We start from the raw sequence: 19,796 nt of genomic DNA, 5'->3' as shown, positions 1-19,796 counted from the left end.
ATCCCATTCTTTTCTGTAATTGTCTCAATTTTAGTGCATTGGTCCATATGGTCTTCCGGCTTAAATCATGACAAATTTTTACTGCCACGTCGACCTCGTCAGGGTGCACATTCCTACATCTACATACACTCGATGTTCAGCAGTAACCTGTGATGCAATCCCGAATTCAGCAACTTGCCATCGTACAGGACCAACATACTGCAGTCAGCAATGCTCAATATCCATATGCACTCTACCCTGAATATCCTTCAGCTGGTGCTGCAAATCAACCCCAGTAAAAGTGCAAATGCTGCCTGTGTCAGAGGAGCAGGCGGGTGGCGTTGAGGGTCTTCACGCGGATGCCCTGAGTGTCGGTGTCGCCAAAGTTGCGCTGCTTGACCAGCGGCGGATTGATGACATAGATCTTCAGCCCCTGCTCCGTCAGCCACATGTCCACCGGCTTGTAGACATCCTTGTACGGGGGCTTCTCGCTCAGCGCATGCAACCGTGCCGCCACGCTCATTTTTATTACGTAGGCATGCGTGCCCATTATGTAGTGCACCGGCTCTGCCACTGTCGCCGTCACATTGCGGATGTCCTGCGCACCCATGCACCGCAGCATGTTTTGCTCTGCTCTGCTCAGGGAGTTAATTTGCAATTATGTACTTATAGGGAGTGGGAAGCTCTCTCATCGGCACTGTCTGGAGGTGAGAGGATGGGTTTTGCACAGTTGGGGAATCTCTTGTTTGTTGCGTCTGGAGAAATCTGATCGTGCATGGATGCTGGCAGGCTGGAGATGTTGATACTTTGGCTGATGCTCTCAGGCATCTTGCAAAGCGGTATTACATGCGGGCGAATCAAGACCACATTCTTGCTCTGGGAATCATCTGAGAATTTTTGAGTATGCTGGAGACAGGCACCTTGTCATTGTTGATGCCCAGGTAGAGAACCTGCCAGTCGGACGGTGCCTCCGCTACGAACGCTGCAACCTTCTTCATGTGCAGGGACAGGTCCACGTCCGCATCATCCTCCATGATGATGGCCTGCCTCACCTCCTCATCCACCACCCTCTTCCACGCCTTGCGATGGGACTCAAAACAGCCAATCTGCATGCATCACACACATGATAAGTTTCCAGCTTGCAGATGAGCAATTGTGCTGCACATCTAAGGATAAAAAAAACAGCAATTCTCTGTTAAACTGGGACACTGTGGCAAACAGCAGGACAGCACAAAGTTCTGGGTCCAGAGATCCTGAGAGGGCAAGTGCCGGAGCGGCTCAGATGCAGCGGGGACGTTATGAGGAGCACACCTCCCCGCTGGTCATCTTTTCAGTGGGCTCCACTGTGCGCCCATCCACGGCATCCACCACATGCAAGTCCTGGTACCAGCGCAGCTTCAACAGAAACTTTGCGAGGCGCTCCTCTTCCCGGTGCTTCAGCCCTATCACAAATATAGGCAGCCGGCTTTCCCAGCGGCTGTTGCTGTCAGGCGCCTTCACTTTTGGCTGTTCCACTGCTTTCATTTTCACTGCAGGGATTTCAGTCTTAGGTATCGGCGTTGTACGGCCTCCCCTCAAACTCATCCGCAGAGAATAGAGCAGCCGACGCGTGGTCCACCTGTTGTAGCCTCCCCTGTGCTGCCCCACACTCTCCACAGGCACCCACTGATGTGAGGCCAAGGCGTATGGCAGGCTGATCAGGAACAGGAAAAGCAGACTTGCCAGCCGCATTTCGCATGCCTGCCTGCGAGTATACATCGATTATGCCATCAGAGATGTCCAGGAAAACAAGTTGCTACAGACAATATGCCTGAGCATGCCTTCGCACGCACCACTTTCTCGATGTTCCTGTTATCTTGATCAACGCTGCATACATGCCACTAAGCAGAAAAGGTCAATACTCCCACCTAACCGATGGAGAATCTTGAAATATACAAGACTGCGAAGAGTTGGGGGCAAGCACCTGGATGCGCCAAATTTATTGGTGAATAAGGAAATATTTCGCTTCATCCACCAGATCCATGATCGTCTCCATCTGGACGCTTGAGGTCAACATATCTGCCCAATATTCTTTTGTAGGGCCCGCCAAGCCAATGATCCAACCCAAGCTGGGCCTGTATGAATACTCTCGATAGATGGTTCGGTGACAGAATGAAATTCCTGAAGGTAGAGGATGAGAATAAGTCGATCTCAATCACATGCAGACAATCAACAGATGAATTTGAAAAAGGGTTCACGTCATCACATCATTGACTGGGGGAGGGAAATTTCATAGACCCCAAGGTGCCAGCTTGGGCAGCCCAAGTTGGGCTTCGCTTGTAAGAAGAAGTAACCACGATACAGCCATGAAGGAGCAGCAGATGCCAACTGTGGCATCATAAACAGAATTGGTAGCGTGCACACAGACAGACCTTGCATGCCCTGATCATGATCAGCTGGCTAGGTCTGCAAGTGACTCGCATCGGATGTCATCGGCTGTCATAGCAGCGGTTGCTCTCCGTGACCCAGGCCTCTTGCTGCTAATCATGATCTGGATCTGCCAGTAATGTAAGCATGGACGGTTACTGTACAGATGTGAAATGCAATCCTCGTGATCAGCACCTTCAATGAAACTCATTTTATAGCGTCTCTGTTGGGCCAGCATCACAAAAACAAACCTTGATTACAACTTCAGATTGGTTATGCCTGCAACACGATGACACCAATGAACGATCTGAAGTCATTAGGGTAGATCACGACGTGACACCAACCCAATAATGATCATTTGACGGTAGTGATACAACTGGCCTTCGTTGTTAGTCGCCTCAGCGGTCAACATACAAAAGATATGCAATAGTAAGCCCCTCACACCATGCGGCATCGCCACAAACAGGAAGAAGATTAGTGTAAGGCTTGTGCAATCATGCAGCTACATGGCGACAAACACCACCATCCATTAAAGAATTTTGCAAGTCACCACCCTCAGTTGGGACTGCAGGGATGCTTGCTCGCATTTATTGTCTAACGAATGGCAGGAGGACTTGAGCCTCCCACAAATTTGCTCCCCGGTGTACACATGCAAGCGCCCACTTCCCCAGACTGACTCTTGACTTGTGAACAGTCGGCGCCCACGCCAGTATCACATGTCCCCGAGGACGGTCATTCAGAATGCAATTTGACACGTACGGTCCCTTGCGCTGCCGATAAGATACTAATTTACCGTCCCCGAAGCCCGTTCTGAACACCCGCCCTTTCTGTCATCTTGCACCGCTACGTGGCACTTGTCAAAGTAGAGCGCGGCTCACTTGGTAGACAGGTTCTCGATGGGAGTTAATCTCAAATAATCGATGCCAGAAGGAACGAGGCAGGAGGTGTGGTTGGGGAAGTACTTTTTGGCGTCCTCGGGCGTCACTGTGGGCAGCAGGAAGGCCTGTCCCTTCTTGCCGATGCTCTCGTGGTTGTTGGGCCAGTTTGCCGGCGTCGCCTGCGCAGCACGTTCACAGCCACCCATCAGCCCTGATAATTTGAAGGGGAATATAGGACTGTTCCTGGCATGTTTGACTTGTGGCGCAGCCCTTCTTCTCCAATCAATGGCGCTAGCTCTGCCTTTTCATCTGCCTTTTCTCTGTCTTCTAAAAGCTTTCCAGTGCACAACATGCAAGATCCACTTGAATGAGAGCAAGAAGGACAGCCACTTGCAGTCTTCTTGTATTCATGGGGTGAATTGTGATGGGCTTCGAGGTGGCGTGCGGCGAAGGGTGTGTGCACGCACCACAGAGTATTTGGCTGAGAGCTGCAGGGCATCGATGACGCGAGTGATCTCGTCCATGTTGCGGCCCACGGACGCCGGGTAGTTCAAAGACAGCTTCAGCTTCTTGTCGGGGCCTGCTCCACAACAAGCACAACCATCTCTGAAAGGTGCACCTTTGAAAATGAAATCCGGCTCCGTTTTTACCCATGCATTTCCTTGCCTGCACTGGATTACTTGTTGCTGCTGACTGCCTTTCAGGCGAGCTGCTTGCACAGCCACCCTACAAACATTGGTGAGACCAAGAGTAGAACTTCCTAAGGCCCAGCAGGATGGGGTTTCGCACCAATGATGAAGACAGCGCGGCAGGTCAGGGGCAGACCCTCCTTGTCCTTCAGCTCAGGGTCAATCATGCCATACCTGCACATCAATCAAGTATATTCTTTCCTACACGAACGCTGATATTTATCAGCAGTCACAGGGATTAAGAGGAGGTATGTCTGCGCGAGCACCCAGCGCATTTGCGCATTTGACAATTTGAGAAGCTAAGGAAGAGCACTCACTTCACAGCAATCTCGCGCGTGGGGTCTGCGATAATGGGGAAGTCGATGGTGACCTGCACAACATCCATGCAAACACTCATATAAGATTCCTACTCTATGACAAAATTGTGGTATGCGACATGCACAAGCATGGGATTGATTGTGGGCATACCTTGTTCTCACAGTGCGCCACAACATCGTCCAGCCACTTCGTATGGGATTCAACCTGTGTGCATGCACAACAATATGTCTGACAAGCAGTGCAGCATCGTGCAGAAGAGAAAGTATGATTTTACTAAGACCAGCGAGCTAGCACAAATGCAATCATCTGCTTACCGGGTCACAGGACAGGGTTGCCAGCTTGACCCCCTTTGACTTCAGCTCGTCGTACTTCAGGGCCAGACGACCAATCTCTGTGGTGCAGACGGGCTGCAAGAACAAACCCCGTGTCATTCTCTTTGCTGTACAGAGCTTCATGTAAACCTGCTTGACCTGCTTTCCTACAGAAACTTCGGCCTCAAAGGGCAACCAGACAGGAGTTGGACCCGAAAGTGCTCAGACAAGTTCTGTCCAACACTTCAGCACAGTCAGAGGCTGGCCAGCAACAATGAAACTGACAGCGGACCTGCCCAAACACAAAACAGGTCACAGCATCTTCCCAGGGGCGCACAGTGAAGTCAGCCGGGTGCGAGAAGAGGATTGCCCAGGATCCATCGATCCACTCGTGAAACTTCATGGGTCCATGAGTGGTGTCTGCCGTGAAGTCAGGGACGATGTTGCCCAAGCGCAGCACCTGTGCTATGAAAGGTTCCCAATCAGAATGACCAAATCGATCTTATCCACAGGTCCAGTCCTCATTTGCACATTCGGTCGAAATGCTCACTGGACGTCACATCGTTCCCTTGCCACTGTTATGGGGCTGATCTGATGCTGTTGCGCAGATATTTTCATTAAAGCCATGCCATGCCAACCGCTCCTGGACTTAATACTCAAAAGCTGGCATTCCGCTATACTGTGCCTGCATGAAACGATCGCAGTATGGGACACGTGCCCTTGAACCTCAGATAATCCAACAAATTTAGTGGAACCCTCCACAAACGCGTATTCCATTCAAACGCGATCTAAGGTGATGCTGCCCCGCCGTTGCAGTCCTCGCGGAGACTGCACTATCTAGGGTTCTCCGAGTAATCAACTACAGTTATCTAGTCAGGTCATGCGATAAAAACATAGACAGCACTAGGAAGTATAAAGAGATCAGTCGCGATGCCCGTGGCCGAGGGTTTCCGCCAACCCACAAAAGTCTGCCTTCTGAGACCAGAAGGAGCGTCTCGAGATCGATATCTATTGGACCCAAGGCACCTATGCAGGCGGAAGTGCTTATCATATCATGCTGTTAAGATCTCGCACTCACCCCGTCGGAACTGCTAGCAGCATACAGGCTACCGTAGGCCTCGGCACCGGAAGGAACGTTGCACATCTTGACCAGATGAGTTCAAATGTGAGCCACAGGCGGTAGGATTTGGACGATGATTGCTGTGTGAGTACTTGACCTTTCAGAAGGGCACTTTCGAGATGCTGCTGTAGTCATGGAACCATGTGGAACATGTGCAAACTCTCTACAACAATTCCCTTTCAGGACCCTCAGGTTATAAGACCTGTTCTTACCGATATCTGCAGGGCAGGAGATCCTAAAGCCAGCAGATTCTGAATATTGAGCAATCTGCTGTGGGCTGCTACTAATTTTTTTAAGCATGCTGCCTGCAGCCATTGTTGATTTAGCCTGCCCTCGCGAGGATCGTCTACTACTAGCATGAGGCCACTGTCCGGTGCCGCACCGTGCGGCACCGGCGGTGCCAGTGGAACCTGCTGACACACTGCTACACTGCACTATAGTGCACTAGCTAGCATGTTCCATGCGAGTCATTGGCAAGTACAATTCTGTTGGATCAGATGCTGCTCTGCATCGACTGACACCTCATCTTTACAATTAGAAATAAAAAATGTACAGTGTCACCTCAAAATGCGCATTAAGTGTAGCAATGAATGCCCCAACCTCCCTGAGACCTCCGGGGACTCGGAGTCCTAGCCTCAACATGTTCTCTGCGGCAATGGCCACCAGCAACAACGCTTGCCAGACATCCAAACTCTGACGGTACAAATGGAACCTGGGCCCTTCAACTCTGCAGGCATTTTCTTGTCAGCCACTTCTTAGGCGTTCTTCCCCGAGCCACGGCTGCTGTCAGAGATGCTGCGCGCGTGCCTCGTCATCCTGGCCTGCTGGATGAGGTCTCTGCGGCTGGGCCGCGCCTGGTTGGCGCCGCTGGGCATCGCCAGCCGCAGGCGCCGCTGCAGCACCTCAAACCGCACATCCTCCTCAAACAGCACCTGCCCATCCACTCGCAGCTGCACACCACAGGCCACCCCTTTGAGCTGCTGCTTCAGAGACTTCATTCATGACAGGTGATCATTGATCAGGAGTAAGGGAGACTGGGGTGTAAGCATGAACCCCAAGCTTGGCTCCGGAAATGCTGACCTCCAACATTGAGGCGCCCAGAAGGGCACCCATCTCCGCCCGCTTCAGGGCTCAGTGATGTAATGGTTTGGGGAGTAGGATTGCTGCCGTTTGTTGGCATGGATGTGTCATGTAGTGCATACCTGCAGGCCGCCCGGGGCATGCACTTCCAGCCAGGGGACGTGCATGCTGTGCATGTCCTGCTGCAGGTTCGTTGAGTTGCTGCCTGTCGCCAAGCCCTGCGCCAGCAGCTCTGCCTACGCACAGAGGGGCGTAGTCAGCAAGAATCTTTGGATTCTGCGTGAATGTCTGACAGAGGCGTCAGCCTCTGCACGTGTCAAGTGTCTGGCTGAGCTGCCAAAGTTTCAGAGCTGCTTCGAGGGGATGTACCTGCTCATTGGATAGGTCCATGGCATACAGGACCTCCAAAAGACCATCGTCCAAGTTCGCGCCTGCCATCCCAAATATTGGACATCAATTGAGGGCTATGAGATGCGCATGTGTGCAGGCCGGGACCCTCCAACAATAGAAATTTCACTACTGTCTTGGAGCTCAAGGGGTGAGGTTCTCCAGGAGGAAAGGAGTATTATGCCCACCTGAGAAGTGAGCGCCGTTGCCAACGGCAAGCAATGCCAGGGCGCCGTTTATTTCAGTGGTCTGCCTGTCATCTCGGCACCCCTCTGCTGTGACTGTGTCCTTTGATGGGCTGATGATTGTTGCGAGCGCAGGGTAGTATGCTTCCGGCGCTGCTGCTGCCTCGTCGTTGGGATCCAGCTCGGCAGCGAAACCAGCCACAACCATGTTGAGAAAGACCTGCAGGGAAATCAATGGTGTCAAAGAGGCAAGTCAACACATTAAAGGAGTCCAGCAAGCACCATCCCAACACAAACAGAGAGAACGCTGATTAAATTTGGTGCAATCTGTTTGGCCAAGAGCCAAGGAAGATGCAGGAAACGCACCTGGCTTTTGTTGAGGAGCCCGATGTCAATGGGTTCGCTGTCGCCATTTGCGGCGATGTCCAGCGCTTCAGTGGCATTGAGAGGCAGATTCAGGAAGGTGGCAAAGTCATGGGGGCCCGGGCCACGAGGCACAACCGCCATGCAGCAATTCTTCGGCGCTGCGCATCCTATGAGCGCGCCAGCAACTGCCAGTACACCAAACAAGCTTCCTTGTCAAATGACAATCTCATCACTCTTCCAGCGCACAGCTGACCATCTTGTGTTTGCGAGCTAGACACATTGACCTCGAGGGATGCATGTGCGTACCTGCATTGACGGTGGCATCACCGCCGCAGGCCACAAAGACATGTATGGTCTTCTCAGCAGGACTCATGGCAGCTCCGTCAAAGGCTGCGCGGACATGTTTCTCTGCATCGCCGTCTTTCTTCAGCTCATGAATCTGCGCGTAACCCACCTTATCGCTCAGAGCTGCTGAAATTCCCCAAGCCCCAGGAGACGCTTGCTGCTACCAAATGAAACACTGTGCTCTGTCTGCATTCGCGGTAAGTTCAGGATGCAAGGGCAGACTTACCAGAACCTCATGCTGGCCCTGCATGCGCAGCCTTCTTACAGCCTTATTCAGGTCGCTGTCGCGGGCCCTTTCGTCCACGAGGAGCATGAGACGGTGAATTGCATGAGGATTTTGGGTGCTGGGCGAGGGTGCCGCCTTGACCGTTGTCTCTGAAGGGCTCTCAACTGAAAGGTTGCCGAACAAGCAGCACCATCACGATGGTAGTATGAACAGATTGCACAGAAATAGCACACATTGATGAATTGTCATATCTCTTTAATAAAACGAAACAAGATGGGCTGTTTTTGAAGTGGCAATTGCTGCGCAGATGCATCGAAACTTACGCACAACAGAAAGGTACTCACCTGTCTTTTTTCCGTTGACGGATGATCCACCACACAGACCACACAGCCCTCCCATCTTACTTGACTATTTTTTTTAAAAGTTTTGCTTCATGCCTCTCGCTTTGAAGCTTCGAAGATTACGGCATCTGGGGATGAAGCTGCACCACCTCCGATGGAAATTCTTGGACAAGCCGTCCAATTGTGACCTGCCCTGATGCTTTTGAGAGCTCATCCTCATGGTCCCTTGAATGAAGTTCTGCCATCTTTAGCTGCTTTGAACAATTCTATGCAGATTGGTTCTTAATCTTCAGGACGATAGTGTGCAGAAGAATACAATCTTAAATTCACTTAGTTGCACTACAGAGCCTTTGCACGACTCGTCCTACCTCTACATCTCATCAAGATGATGTCAGAAGATGAGGAAGAATTGCTTGCAGACTTGGGATTGAGGGACTCCATCGCTCTTCAAGCGCCAAAGTGCGAAATATGCCTCTCTGATGTTCGATGCCTTGGCTTCTAAAGCATATATTATAAATTGGCCTCCAAAACAGCGAGCAGGATCAATGTTGATAGCATCAGGAAGAGATTCTGTAGTTCCTCTCCTGAATTTGTGGCCCTTGGTGCCCATCGATGTATATGAAGGTACGTGTGCCTTTCAGGCCCCAGGAATTGCCTGGTGACGACCTTTTCGACTTAACGTCGTCACCTGAGACCGCTCAACCTCAAAGGACTCACTCACACCCGCCTGGTCGTCGGTGGGCAGGTCCGCAAGACGCCCTGCCAGAGATGATCCTATGACACAGCAAAGTCCTTGGAAAGCACTTTTGCGACTGAGATCCCGCATCTGAATGCAGGTTCCGAGACCCATCACGTTGATGTAGAAGTAGAGGGTAGTGGGCACGCTCGGGGGCAGCGAAAACGTCAGAGACCCCAGTACCTTGCTTCATATGATGAGGGACAGGTGTGCACAAGGACACCTGCTAGATTGCGTCGGCCTTCTGCAGGATTATTGAGCATGGAGTGTTAAAGCTTGCAGATGCAATGTTGCCGCCTGCTTGCCAAAGCCTAAGTTTCTTTTATGGCTTTTGCATTCGCAGACTTTCGACGCATCACAGCAGGATCCTAGCCAGCATGATGCGGCAGAGGCGCCAGAGCAGCAAGATCCCACGCTTGCCGCCCCAGATGAGCCTAGGCCTGGCAGCCCACTCATGCCCGCCTCACCGCCTGCCCAGCACAGCAGCGACCTCGAGCCAGACTCACCTCCAAGGCCCCAAAAGTATAGCTACAGAGAAACACTCCAACAATTCCCTGGACACAAGAGAGTCTCCCCAACTCTTGAATCTGCCATTGCCAATGGTTGTAATAAGGGATGAGAGGGTGAAATTTACATTTGGATGAGGGTTGCATTTGTGATGGTGTAGGCGGCGGGCGCGGGGCAAGACGGCTGAGGAGAGGGCGGAAGCCGCTGCAGCAAAGGAAGTAGAGAAGCAGGAAAAGAAGGCAGCCAGAGAGCGCGCAAAGCAAGAGAAGGCTGCACAGAAGTACGCGTCTGATTTGATGCACCTTCGCGACAGCTGAAGTCTATTTACTAAAGTCACAATGCATCTCAGGACTGTTGTTATTTGTGCGCAGGGAGGAGGAAAAGCAACGAAAGGCTCAAGAGCGGCTGGACAGGCAGCGAGAAAACGGTGAGAGCATTGTCCCGCAGCTCTTTTGAGTAGCTCAGCAGGCATCCTTTGCTGAATACATGCTGCTGTCCAACTTCCCAGCAGGTTAATGTGACAGGCCAACTGTCCTGCCCAATGACTCACCCAGCAACCGTCCTGGACACTTACCTTTTGAAATTCCATTTAGGAGTGGGCTCCAGTCAATTAGCCGCCACCTTTTATGGCTGTCAGAAGTCCCCGGTTGATGCCCACTCCCCACAGCCGTCCTGACAGGGGTGCTGCGCGTACAGGCAAGAGCGCGCTGGAGGACATTCTGCCGGTGTTGTGCCCGGCGGCGATGAACCATGCGACCACGCTGCGCATCATGGAGCGACTCATCGCCGACGAGTACCGCTACGAGGTAAACCTGGGCGGGCCGCTGCCGCTCGGGCCGGCGCTGCGGTCCCTCACTTGGAAACGCCGCGTGTACCGCCGCAGCGCAGACGGAGAGGCCTCGCAGGCACGCCCTGCCAGCCCAGCTAATAATATCTCCCAGCACCCCAGCTGAGCATTGCTGGTGCTGGCTGAATTACATATGACTATATCATTACTTAAATTATAAAATTACACGCGATTTCCAATCCATAGGATTAGGTGCGTACTGTATATGGAACTTGACTAGTCATGTTTCAGATCTGTAGTCAGCCGCCATTGTGCCGTGGACGCTCATCATCCTCTGTTGCAGTCAAAAACACCCGATATACTGTGCAAAAGCATGGCCTGAGCACAGCATTGGCCAGTGACTGTGTGCAATTCGAGCTTGTCTGATCCACATTGATTGTCAATCGTATGCGTGAGGGTGCTTGCATGCAGCAGGCGAGTCAGGCAGTGGATGCCGAGGGCGATGCACCGCAGCACGAGGACGTTCCCTATGTGCTGCTGTACATCATGGTGCGCCATTCCATCCCTTTGAACTTTTTCTCATAGTCGTGCTCGCTCAAATTGAAAGGGCAAGCCGAGGACATAATGGTCTCTCATTGGGCAAATTGAAGTGCAGGGGGAGGAGCTGGTGGCGCTGCTGGAGAAAGACACTCTGGAGAATGTGTTGGCGAGGGTGGCCGCGGCGCATCCAGGCCACACCCTGGGGATGCTGATCGAGGGGCTGCACAGCTACCTCAAGTGCGCACTGCCATCTTGGTTCAATGTATTTCTTATCTGTATAAGTGGCTTACATCTCTCGCTTGATTCTGTTGAGCTCAGCAAGCTCAAAGCTGGTTAAAAAGCTGCTATCTCACAAGGCCTTTCACCTTAGAAGGCAGTTGGAAGCCCAGTGACCTGCTGCTCAAGAGCTCATCAGGCTTCTTTGCCAAGAGACAGCTCGTCTGGGAAGTTTTAATGGGACCACCTGGAAGACTCACCCCGAGTGGTGCACTGGCGCAGGCGGCGGCAGAACGCGGACTACAGGCGGCTGGGCCCGGGAGGCGGCGGCTTCAACGCGGCGGGGTATGAGGAGGTGTTGGCGCGTCTGGTGGTGGATCAGCCGGGGGTGCGCCACCGCTGCGTGGCCGACGCCGCAGCCGCCGCCGACCATGTCTCCCAGCTCACCAAGGCCCTCGCCACGCAGCCCTTCAAAGTGCAGGTGCGCACGGCTGCGCCCCACCTGACGCTGCCATTAGCAATGCACCCCTCTGTGGACCCTTTGTCCTGCTTAAAAGCATGACAGTTGCTGCATTACAAAGTTCAAGGACCTCATCTGATGTGGGCTGCATTGCTCAAGGGATCTTGCTATCTTAGGACATATCGGTGCATCACCTTGTGGTCTGCTGCAGAGGTCCCTGTGTCTGACGTTGCATGTTGAGCAAGCCTGCCACGTGGGCCTTCAACTCTCAGGAATTGGGGTTCTCAACAGACTTTTGCTTCCGGTGTGGGGCATGGGCTTCTATAAAGGGGACCTTCCCACTATCAGATAAACTCTCAATGGATGTGTGTCTCCGCACGTGCAGGACTCGTTCCTGCACCAGTTTGGCGGCAGCGGCAAGGGGACGGCGAACGTGAGAGCCACGCTTGCTCGGTACCCGCTGCGCAGCCGCGCGCTGGAGCCCTGGTACCATGCGCTGTCCTACGTGGTTGACATCGCCCCCGGACAGGCGCACTCCATCGTCAGCCAGCACCCCTCCCTCGGCCAGCTCATGGCCATCTACGCCGACCCCTCCAAGTGTGCCTCGCCACCCTTTCTCTTCCTTGCATGCAATGCACTCACAGCACAGGTGTTCAGGAAGGATTGTGCGAGGGTGGATTTGCATCTAATCAGCAGGGAGAGGGACCATCAATGTTAAATGAGCGAACCATCCTGAAGAGCCATCCTTAGTCGTCAAGATGCCCTTTGCATCATGTCAGCCAACGCTGGCGGCAGCACCACATAAACTCACTTTCATGGTTGCCGTTCCTCCAAAAGCCGATCAAGTGCTCCCGTCAACACTGTCTTCACCTGCATGGGCATGTTGTTGCGCCTCTGTCAGAATGGCATGCATGTTATCTGCAGGAGCCAGAGGGAGAAGGAGAATCTTGTGGCGGATCTCAAGCCCCCGGGCGGGACCCAAAGAGTGGGGCCCAAGGCATCTCAGAGGTTGTTTGCCCTCTTCACGGCGACAGACCCACTGCTGCCTCTAGGTGACCTGGGCTTCAACGGATGATCTGATGTTAGGCCCATGAGAGCTTGGCACCTCAATTGAGCAGCAATTGCAAGCTTGAAACTTGCCAGTCTTTGCAGTCAGCATGCAAGGGCATTGTGCAGCTCGAGACTGTGTAAATTTAACGTTCAGTGTGACATCAGTGTTGTGTACAATTGAGATTTGGTTGGATACTTGTTTTGAGTGACAGCTGCTCCGGGCACATTGAACGAGCCGTATACGTATATTGCTTCTGGTAAGCTATAGTTGGAACATGCTTCTAGAATGCAGGGTCTCATCAACTTCTACAATCACTCCCAAGATTGTGGGGCTTCCATCTGCAGGCACAGACATATGCATGCAGAAATTGGACAATGTTCAAAGCCAGCTTCAACAAAAAGATAACGGTGCATGCGTTCATGTAATATGCAGTGCTCTCTAAAGCGTCATGGCAAGAGAGTCTTGATGTGTGCCATAGACCGAAGAACGGCGCCGGCCGGCAAACATGGTGACAGAGGTGGAAAGGAGCAAAAGGTGTGTGTAGGTGTTGGGGAAGTCCTCCAGCTGCAGGTAGCCAGGCCCCACCCCTCCACCGTCAGCGGCTGTACTGGGGGCGGGGCCCGGCTGGGCATCCGAAAAATCTGCGAAATCTAAACCTGCTGAGACAGGGAATCGAACAGGCGACCTTGAGCACCGTTGGTCGGGTACCTCACGGGGGCTTGTCGGCAAATCACCCGGTCCTCGGTGACATTCTTGCAATTTCGATGCTACAAGTACCAACCGCTCAGATTTCACGGCGTATATGAGCGCTGTTGTGTTTTAAAGAGCAAGTTATCTGGGAAAAGAAACCGTTTTCACGTGATGTGTGCTTGGAAATCGTTCGTTTTTCCAGACTTCAAAACTAGCGAGCGCTCGTGTGCAAAGGCAAACACACAGTGCTTGGCAGATGCAGCCTTTCCTGCTGTACAGTGTCGAACATGGTTATTTATAAGAATGTACAGAGGTGCAAGCATCATGCGTGCTGCCATTGTGGAGTGGTCACTGAAGGTTCTAAAGATTGCACCCATTGTCGAAAAGCGTCGAAGAGGAGGGCGTCCCCGAAATAGGAAATTAATGCTGGTTTTTACAGGTCAGGTCAAAACAAGACAGCTCGATAGGCCATTGGACTCCACAGTCCCACTTTGAACCCTTCTCACACCAAAAGTGTTCATTTTTGAAAGCTTGGCAGAAGGCATACGCCTTCTGCATGCAAGTATTTTCGCATCTACAAATGGTAAACTAATCTAATCAACAGTCAACAGTGTTTCATTGTTCGGCTCGTTGCATGCCCAGCTCACCAGCCAGGCAGTCAATCAGCCGCATCATCTCCGCCATATCAAGATTGCTGCCGCACTTGTCAGCCAGTGGCACCATCAACTCTGGCAAGAATTGTTCCACGAGCGACGCAGCTATCTCCATGGCCGGCTCAGCCGCAGGCCCTGTGCAGATGCACCACACATGATATTTGATCAAATAGAGCAGCTTGAAGTGCACATCTTGCACTTCAAGCAGACAAAAACAGCCTAATGAGAAAGTAAAATGCACACATCAAGGCAGAGCGAGCGCCGAGATGAATATAAGGGTAGCCCCGCAAGTGAAGTTCATGCAGATAGAAAACAATGATCCCCGGGCTTACAAGCACTAAATAATGATGTTGCATACGTGCATGCAATCGTGGCTGGATATTGCAAATCCCTGAAAGGATGCAGAGACCCACCTAATCGAGGTGGAAGAGTGCCGTCAGGCCTGGTGTACTTTGCAAACCCAGCCGCCAGCGCTTGGGTGTAAACGCCAAACATCTCATTGACAGTTTTGCGCAGCGCCTCTGCCACGCGCGGTCCAGCCAGCGGAGCCAGGATCTGAACAACTGCCTGCATGCGTAACAGGCAACCTAATGCACAAAAGAATGCGGGTGTGCCCTCCTGATATAAGATAATGTGGAGCAGCAATAGTTCAAGGAATACCTCTGTCTGCTTCAGTAAGGTTTCTGCGGTCATATGCTCCAAAAAGAAATCACTGCCCATCGCTGTTGCACGCCACAGCCATGTGCTTGCATATACTTCAAGCTAGAGAAGCAGTGCACCTGGATCTCATCGAGCAGGTTGTCTGCTGAGGGGAAGGCGGCAGTGAGCTGGGCCCAGCCGGTTTCCTCGGAAGAAGGCAGGCCCTGCGCCGCAATCCGGTCAATCTCGTCCGCTACGCTCAGCCGCAACTCATCCGCTATGCGCCGCAACCGCCGATCCAATACCTGACACCCACACATTCCGTGGCATAAGCTTCTCATCATCTTGACGACGCCCCAGAGAGCATTCAACTTGGCACACTTTCATCCCTCTCTCACATGTTAACTAGTCAAAAGCAGTCAAAGCACTCCAGCAAAGACATCACATAAGGCACCATTGCCCCAAGCTCTGCAGCACAACGCATGCCAATCAGGATATCTCCAGACATCTTCAAGGCCCCTTTTCTGTCATTGCCACCAGAAAAGTAGGAAACAGAAGGGCGAGAGCAGGGCCTCAGGTGCATCTTTACAGGCTCATTAATTTTGAAAAGCGGATCAGCATGGTTCAGACAAGATATACAGGTGCCCCGTCAAGACCTCATTCGTCAGTGTGAGAGCATGTCAGCAGAGTCCATGATACACATAGCCGGGAGCAGGTGCCTCTTTATGACCACATCCTAAGTGTGAGAGCAGATGACCACAACCCATGATCTGGATGGCCTGGAGCAGATGCCACGTCATGATGGCATCCTTCAACGTGAGAGCAGATCAGCAGGGTCCCGGATACACATGACCGGGAGCAGGTGCCTCTTTACGACCACATCTTGAGAGTGAGAGCAAGTCAGCACAGCCCAGAATGTGAACAAGCCGGGGCAGGGCAGCGGGGGTGACCTGGTCGCAGGCGGGCCAGAGCTCGCGCAGGAGGGAGGGTGCGAGGGCGAGGCTGTGGGAGGCCTGCAGCGCGCGGCAGTGAACCAGCGCCAGGCTGCAGCACTGCACCGTGCTGCTCAGGCCCGCCGGCGCCGCAAACGGCGACAGCGCGTGCCGCTTTATCAGCAGCGCGCCCCGCTGCGTCTCCTGCACAACCCAAGTTTCGCAATCATGTTAACATGGTCACAGGCTGTCGATGCACATACAAGGCAAAATAGTAATATGCCTAGCACGTGCATTCAACGAGGGGCTTGAAATCGATGCTAAGGAATTCCTGGAAATCAAGCGGAGGGTCCCTTATGCTTGTCAGGTGTAGAACTTATAGAAAAACTCAGAAGCTGTTGGCAGCAGCAAGGGGAATACTGAAAGTACCTGCAGCGCCCAGACGACAAAGAGCGATGACAGCTCGGGTGTGTCGTCAGCAAAGACTGCCGCCATGTCATCCGCGGCCGATGCGACTGTCTGGAACACCCGCTGTGACAGTGCACCTGCGTACTCCGTCCCATCCACATCGCTCCCACCTGTCGATCAGCAGTCCATTGAAATTTTTTCACAATTTCACAGTTGCCCCCATGATATACACTCTTGATGGTCATGTAAATTGCTTGAAATGAGTCCCGATCCAATGTCCCTGCAATCGCAAGGTCGAAGTGCAATGCGGGCATGCCACCAAAACGCAGTAATGCATGGACCATGCCAAAAGCCAGCACATCTGGTTCCTGTGAATTATGGAAGCTTTGAAACAATCAGAGAACAATTTGAGTAATTTACAGGAGTTTCACAGTCCCCTAAAAAAACACTCATAATGGTGCAAGGCATCTTGGGAGGCTGGCAGGGTCCCACAGAGGTCCGCACCGGTGTTCTGGGGTTTAAGCAGGGCTTGTTGGGCGCGTTTGAGGCGGGCGGAGTGCGCGGCCAGCAGCCGGTGCGCGGCGTGGGGGCTGCCGGCCACGGAGGCCAGCACGCCGGCCGCCAGCCGCAGCTCGCTCGCGCCGCCGTCCGCCGGCAGGTGCCCGGAAGCCGCCTCCACCAGCGCTGACTCGCACATGGCCGCCAGCTGCGCCTGCCGCTCCTCCAGCTGCCCCAGCTGCCGCTCTGCCCGCGCCTCTGCACACGCGATTTTGCCATTTTAAGACTGTCTTCTCCGGCTCCCAATAGTATGCCCCTATTAATCCCGCAACATGCATTTCCGGATGGGTCCCTGGGTTTGTTTGAATTCCTCTGGAACCACTGGGTATGACAAGCCAGTACCAGGCATGGAGTTGAAGCCAGAGAGTAGCTGCTCCTGACATGCGACACATGTGCGCCCTGAAGAATTTCAAGTCACGTATGACCGCAGTCTCTCGAGTTGCACCCCCTGCAGCCCGCTAGGGCATCCCAGTGCAGAGCAGTGGCGCCATTTTCACCTGGTGTTCTGCGCGATAAACAAGAGGAATTCGACGACGGGGCCCCACCCTGGACAATTTTGTTGAGGTGGAGGGGGTCGGACTGGGGGGAGGGCGGCCGCGTCAGCATCTTCTCCACCCGCCGCAGCGCCTGCAGCGCATCCAGCGGACGCCTCTCCGCTATCGTCACATCAACCTCGTCCAACGAGTCCGCCCACCTGCGCACACCACTTGCCCTCTCACAGGCAGCAGACTTTTAAGACATTGCACAAAATACCCATTTCCTTTCGGTTTCATTGTGACTCTCCATCTCCCCGTTTCCACTGCTTTGCTGCCCATTACCCTCCATCCTGCCAGCAGTGCTGCCAAAACCAGGGCCTATCAAGTTGCCCTGTGCTGCCCAACAGGCTGGCATGGAAAGGTCTTGCTCCATGTATGCAAGGTCCGATAAGCAGCTGGCTACCTGAGGCCCTCAGTGGTCTGCGTCCAATCGATGTCAGCGCTGGTAGAGGTGGCGGCTTCGCGTTTGGGGGCAGCTGTGAGAGGCGCTGCGCGCGTGGCGGCCACGTCCTTGAGCGCGGTCACCAGCACCGATGACGTGGTCAGGTAGTTGCGCAGGACCCCCATCTCAGAGTCCAGCTTCCCTACGCCCTGCACAAGATGCACACATGGGTCCTTTGTCACTCCTCCGTGAGTTCGTATCGGGCCGACGCATAGTGGCCTGTTCACACTCATTGCACACCTTCTGCCTTATAGCAATGTGTCCAGGAGGCAGCCAATGCAGAGGGGTCGATGCATACTCCCATCAAGCACCTAGTCACCAAATTCATTTATTTGGTGTATATGGTATGTCTTCATTCGCCCTCAGCATGTCAAGATAGGCCAGAAAACAAAGAAGGTCAGAATACGTCAAGAAAGTGGGTGCACAAACCTGGGAGGCGGTGATGAAGTGTGTGTAGTTGGCGTGCACAGACTTGCGCAGCTCCTCGGCGCACTCCAGGTCCAGGGCTGCCAGGTCGGTGCGCAGCACATCGATGCCCTTCTCCGTCAGGCTGTGCAGGTCGCTCCTCAGGTCAAAGTCCCCGTTCTCAAACGTGGCCAGTCCCCCCAGCCTCACTCCAGCTCCGGCTGCACCAGCCCCCACACCCTCAGCCTTGCAAAAAAAAGCAGGAACACGTCATCTAATTGACAGCCTGGCAGCAGTCTTCCTGGTCCCTGGTAGTCCACCGCATTCTTGAACTTGTCTGAGCTGGTATCTCGGGAGGCTACCAGCAGATGCCGGCTCACATAATCTTCAAGGATGCGGTGGTATACTTTCAGATGGGCTCTTTCCAACTCTGCAGAACCTGCTTGGATACTTATGACTGCAGTGTCAATGACAGCACACAGGCTTCTTCCTTAACCCTACTGGAGGTTGTGAGCGCTTCATTGGAGGCCGTCCTGTTATGGTAGGACCGCCTGGCTGTGGATCGGGCCGACGCCTCCGGAGCATTGCCCGTCTTGGGCGTCCCGCGTCGGAACAGAGCGTTGAATTTGCCGGCGGGAGTAGCTCGGCGCTTCTTGCCACTGTTCAATACAACAAGCTCCCCTTTGAGCAATTTGAAGCTAGTTGGCTCCAATGGTAGACCTATGACAAGCACAATATTATAAAGTATACTTGCTGATAGGGCAGACACAAGTTACCTGTCGATTTGTTCGAGGGCAGCAGGAGAGTACTGGCGAGAGCTGGAATTACTGCTGTCGTCATCGGCAAACGAAACCACCTTGGACACACCACTAGGATTCCTGCAAAGACCACATGCATGTGCAGTGTGAGCATCGCAGATACAGGAATTGTCGGTTTGGAGCTGGCTGTATTGACCTTTGCAGGTCGACTGCTGCCTTGCTACTGCTGTGAATCAGCTCTTCACTAGACCTTAAAGCAATTACTATCTTTCCACCTCGAATGTCGAGCACGCTCAGGTGTCTGAGGTGATTGGCTCCTCATTGTTTCCTTCCTTTTCAACTTATGCTGTTGCTCCCCGTTCAGTCAGGCATCTGCTTGACGCTTGGAGATGGCATAGGGACAGCACAGATACTTTAAATGCACTGTTCTCGATTTCAGCAATTTTCCTGAGATGAATCACCTAACAGGGTGAAACATCCGCTTCTAAGGATTTCAAGATGTGTGCCAGGTTTGTTTTGAGCCGGATGGAGAGATCGTCACTTCACCGGCCTCACGTCTAGCCAAAGAATAGCAATTTAGCAAGGTTAAATGTCTCGTTCGATCCATTGACTCCAAGGTTTCTCCAGAATTGCAAATTTAAGGCCATGTGCAAGTCATGTGCCAGTCATGTGCGGGCGCATGCAAGAAATACCTTGCGTTGGTCGATGCGTGTCATATCGATTGGTTATTGATACCAGGCCCTTTTATTTCTTCTGTTTCATATAAATCAGAATTTGTTATACTCGGATCGTATTGGCAAAGAGCGAAGTTCCAATCCCAACTTGCCACCATGAGCAGACGTGGAAA

General features: G+C 52.9%; 6 protein-coding genes across 6 annotated transcripts; 2 read left to right on the top strand and 4 right to left on the bottom strand.

Moving 5' to 3' along the window:
- Window positions 1-298: 298 nt before the first annotated feature.
- On the bottom strand, window positions 299-1,503 carry COCSUDRAFT_63049 (hypothetical protein; the record flags this gene model as incomplete). The annotated part of the gene is made up of 3 exons (XM_005648000.1): window positions 299-577; window positions 900-1,085; window positions 1,291-1,503. 3 exons carry the CDS (start codon window positions 1,501-1,503, stop codon window positions 299-301), a joined length of 678 nt encoding a protein of 225 aa, XP_005648057.1.
- Window positions 1,504-2,623: 1,120 nt separating this feature from the next.
- On the bottom strand, window positions 2,624-5,808 carry COCSUDRAFT_23522 (glutathione peroxidase). Its single transcript, XM_005647999.1, has 8 exons — window positions 5,660-5,808; window positions 4,919-5,041; window positions 4,585-4,677; window positions 4,421-4,474; window positions 4,270-4,322; window positions 4,053-4,126; window positions 3,731-3,843; window positions 2,624-3,442 (listed from the first exon to the last, which is right to left on the bottom strand). Exons 1-8 carry the CDS (start codon window positions 5,723-5,725, stop codon window positions 3,260-3,262), a joined length of 759 nt encoding a protein of 252 aa, XP_005648056.1. The 5' UTR covers window positions 5,726-5,808; the 3' UTR covers window positions 2,624-3,259.
- A 648-nt stretch (window positions 5,809-6,456) lies between these two features.
- COCSUDRAFT_41733 (hypothetical protein) lies at window positions 6,457-8,377 on the bottom strand (the record flags this gene model as incomplete). Its single annotated transcript, XM_005647998.1, has 7 exons — window positions 6,457-6,651; window positions 6,904-7,017; window positions 7,151-7,212; window positions 7,357-7,573; window positions 7,720-7,904; window positions 8,026-8,158; window positions 8,291-8,377. 7 exons carry the CDS (start codon window positions 8,375-8,377, stop codon window positions 6,457-6,459), a joined length of 993 nt encoding a protein of 330 aa, XP_005648055.1.
- Window positions 8,378-9,249: 872 nt separating this feature from the next.
- COCSUDRAFT_63046 (hypothetical protein) lies at window positions 9,250-10,827 on the top strand (the record flags this gene model as incomplete). The annotated part of the gene is made up of 5 exons (XM_005647997.1): window positions 9,250-9,255; window positions 9,711-9,889; window positions 10,035-10,154; window positions 10,246-10,301; window positions 10,571-10,827. The coding sequence occupies 5 exons, from the start codon at window positions 9,250-9,252 to the stop codon at window positions 10,825-10,827; spliced, it is 618 nt and encodes a 205-aa protein (XP_005648054.1).
- A 299-nt stretch (window positions 10,828-11,126) lies between these two features.
- COCSUDRAFT_63045 (hypothetical protein) lies at window positions 11,127-12,952 on the top strand (the record flags this gene model as incomplete). The annotated part of the gene is made up of 5 exons (XM_005647996.1): window positions 11,127-11,210; window positions 11,317-11,438; window positions 11,700-11,898; window positions 12,263-12,474; window positions 12,802-12,952. 5 exons carry the CDS (start codon window positions 11,127-11,129, stop codon window positions 12,950-12,952), a joined length of 768 nt encoding a protein of 255 aa, XP_005648053.1.
- A 414-nt stretch (window positions 12,953-13,366) lies between these two features.
- On the bottom strand, window positions 13,367-19,544 carry COCSUDRAFT_65951 (hypothetical protein; the record flags this gene model as incomplete). Its single annotated transcript, XM_005647995.1, has 13 exons — window positions 19,411-19,544; window positions 18,968-19,069; window positions 18,693-18,850; window positions 18,216-18,412; window positions 17,748-17,935; window positions 17,354-17,502; window positions 16,755-17,006; window positions 16,272-16,420; window positions 15,861-16,046; window positions 15,051-15,215; window positions 14,685-14,838; window positions 14,266-14,406; window positions 13,367-13,584 (listed from the first exon to the last, which is right to left on the bottom strand). The coding sequence occupies exons 1-13, from the start codon at window positions 19,425-19,427 to the stop codon at window positions 13,367-13,369; spliced, it is 2,076 nt and encodes a 691-aa protein (XP_005648052.1). The 5' UTR covers window positions 19,428-19,544.
- Between the last annotated feature and the right edge of the window lie 252 nt (window positions 19,545-19,796).

The sequence above is a fragment of the Coccomyxa subellipsoidea genome, assembly GCF_000258705.1.
Source record: "Coccomyxa subellipsoidea C-169, whole genome shotgun sequence".
Lineage (NCBI taxonomy): Eukaryota > Viridiplantae > Chlorophyta > Trebouxiophyceae > Coccomyxaceae > Coccomyxa > Coccomyxa subellipsoidea.
Note: the sequence above shows the minus strand (reverse complement) of the source record. Positions and strands in the feature narration are given on the sequence as shown.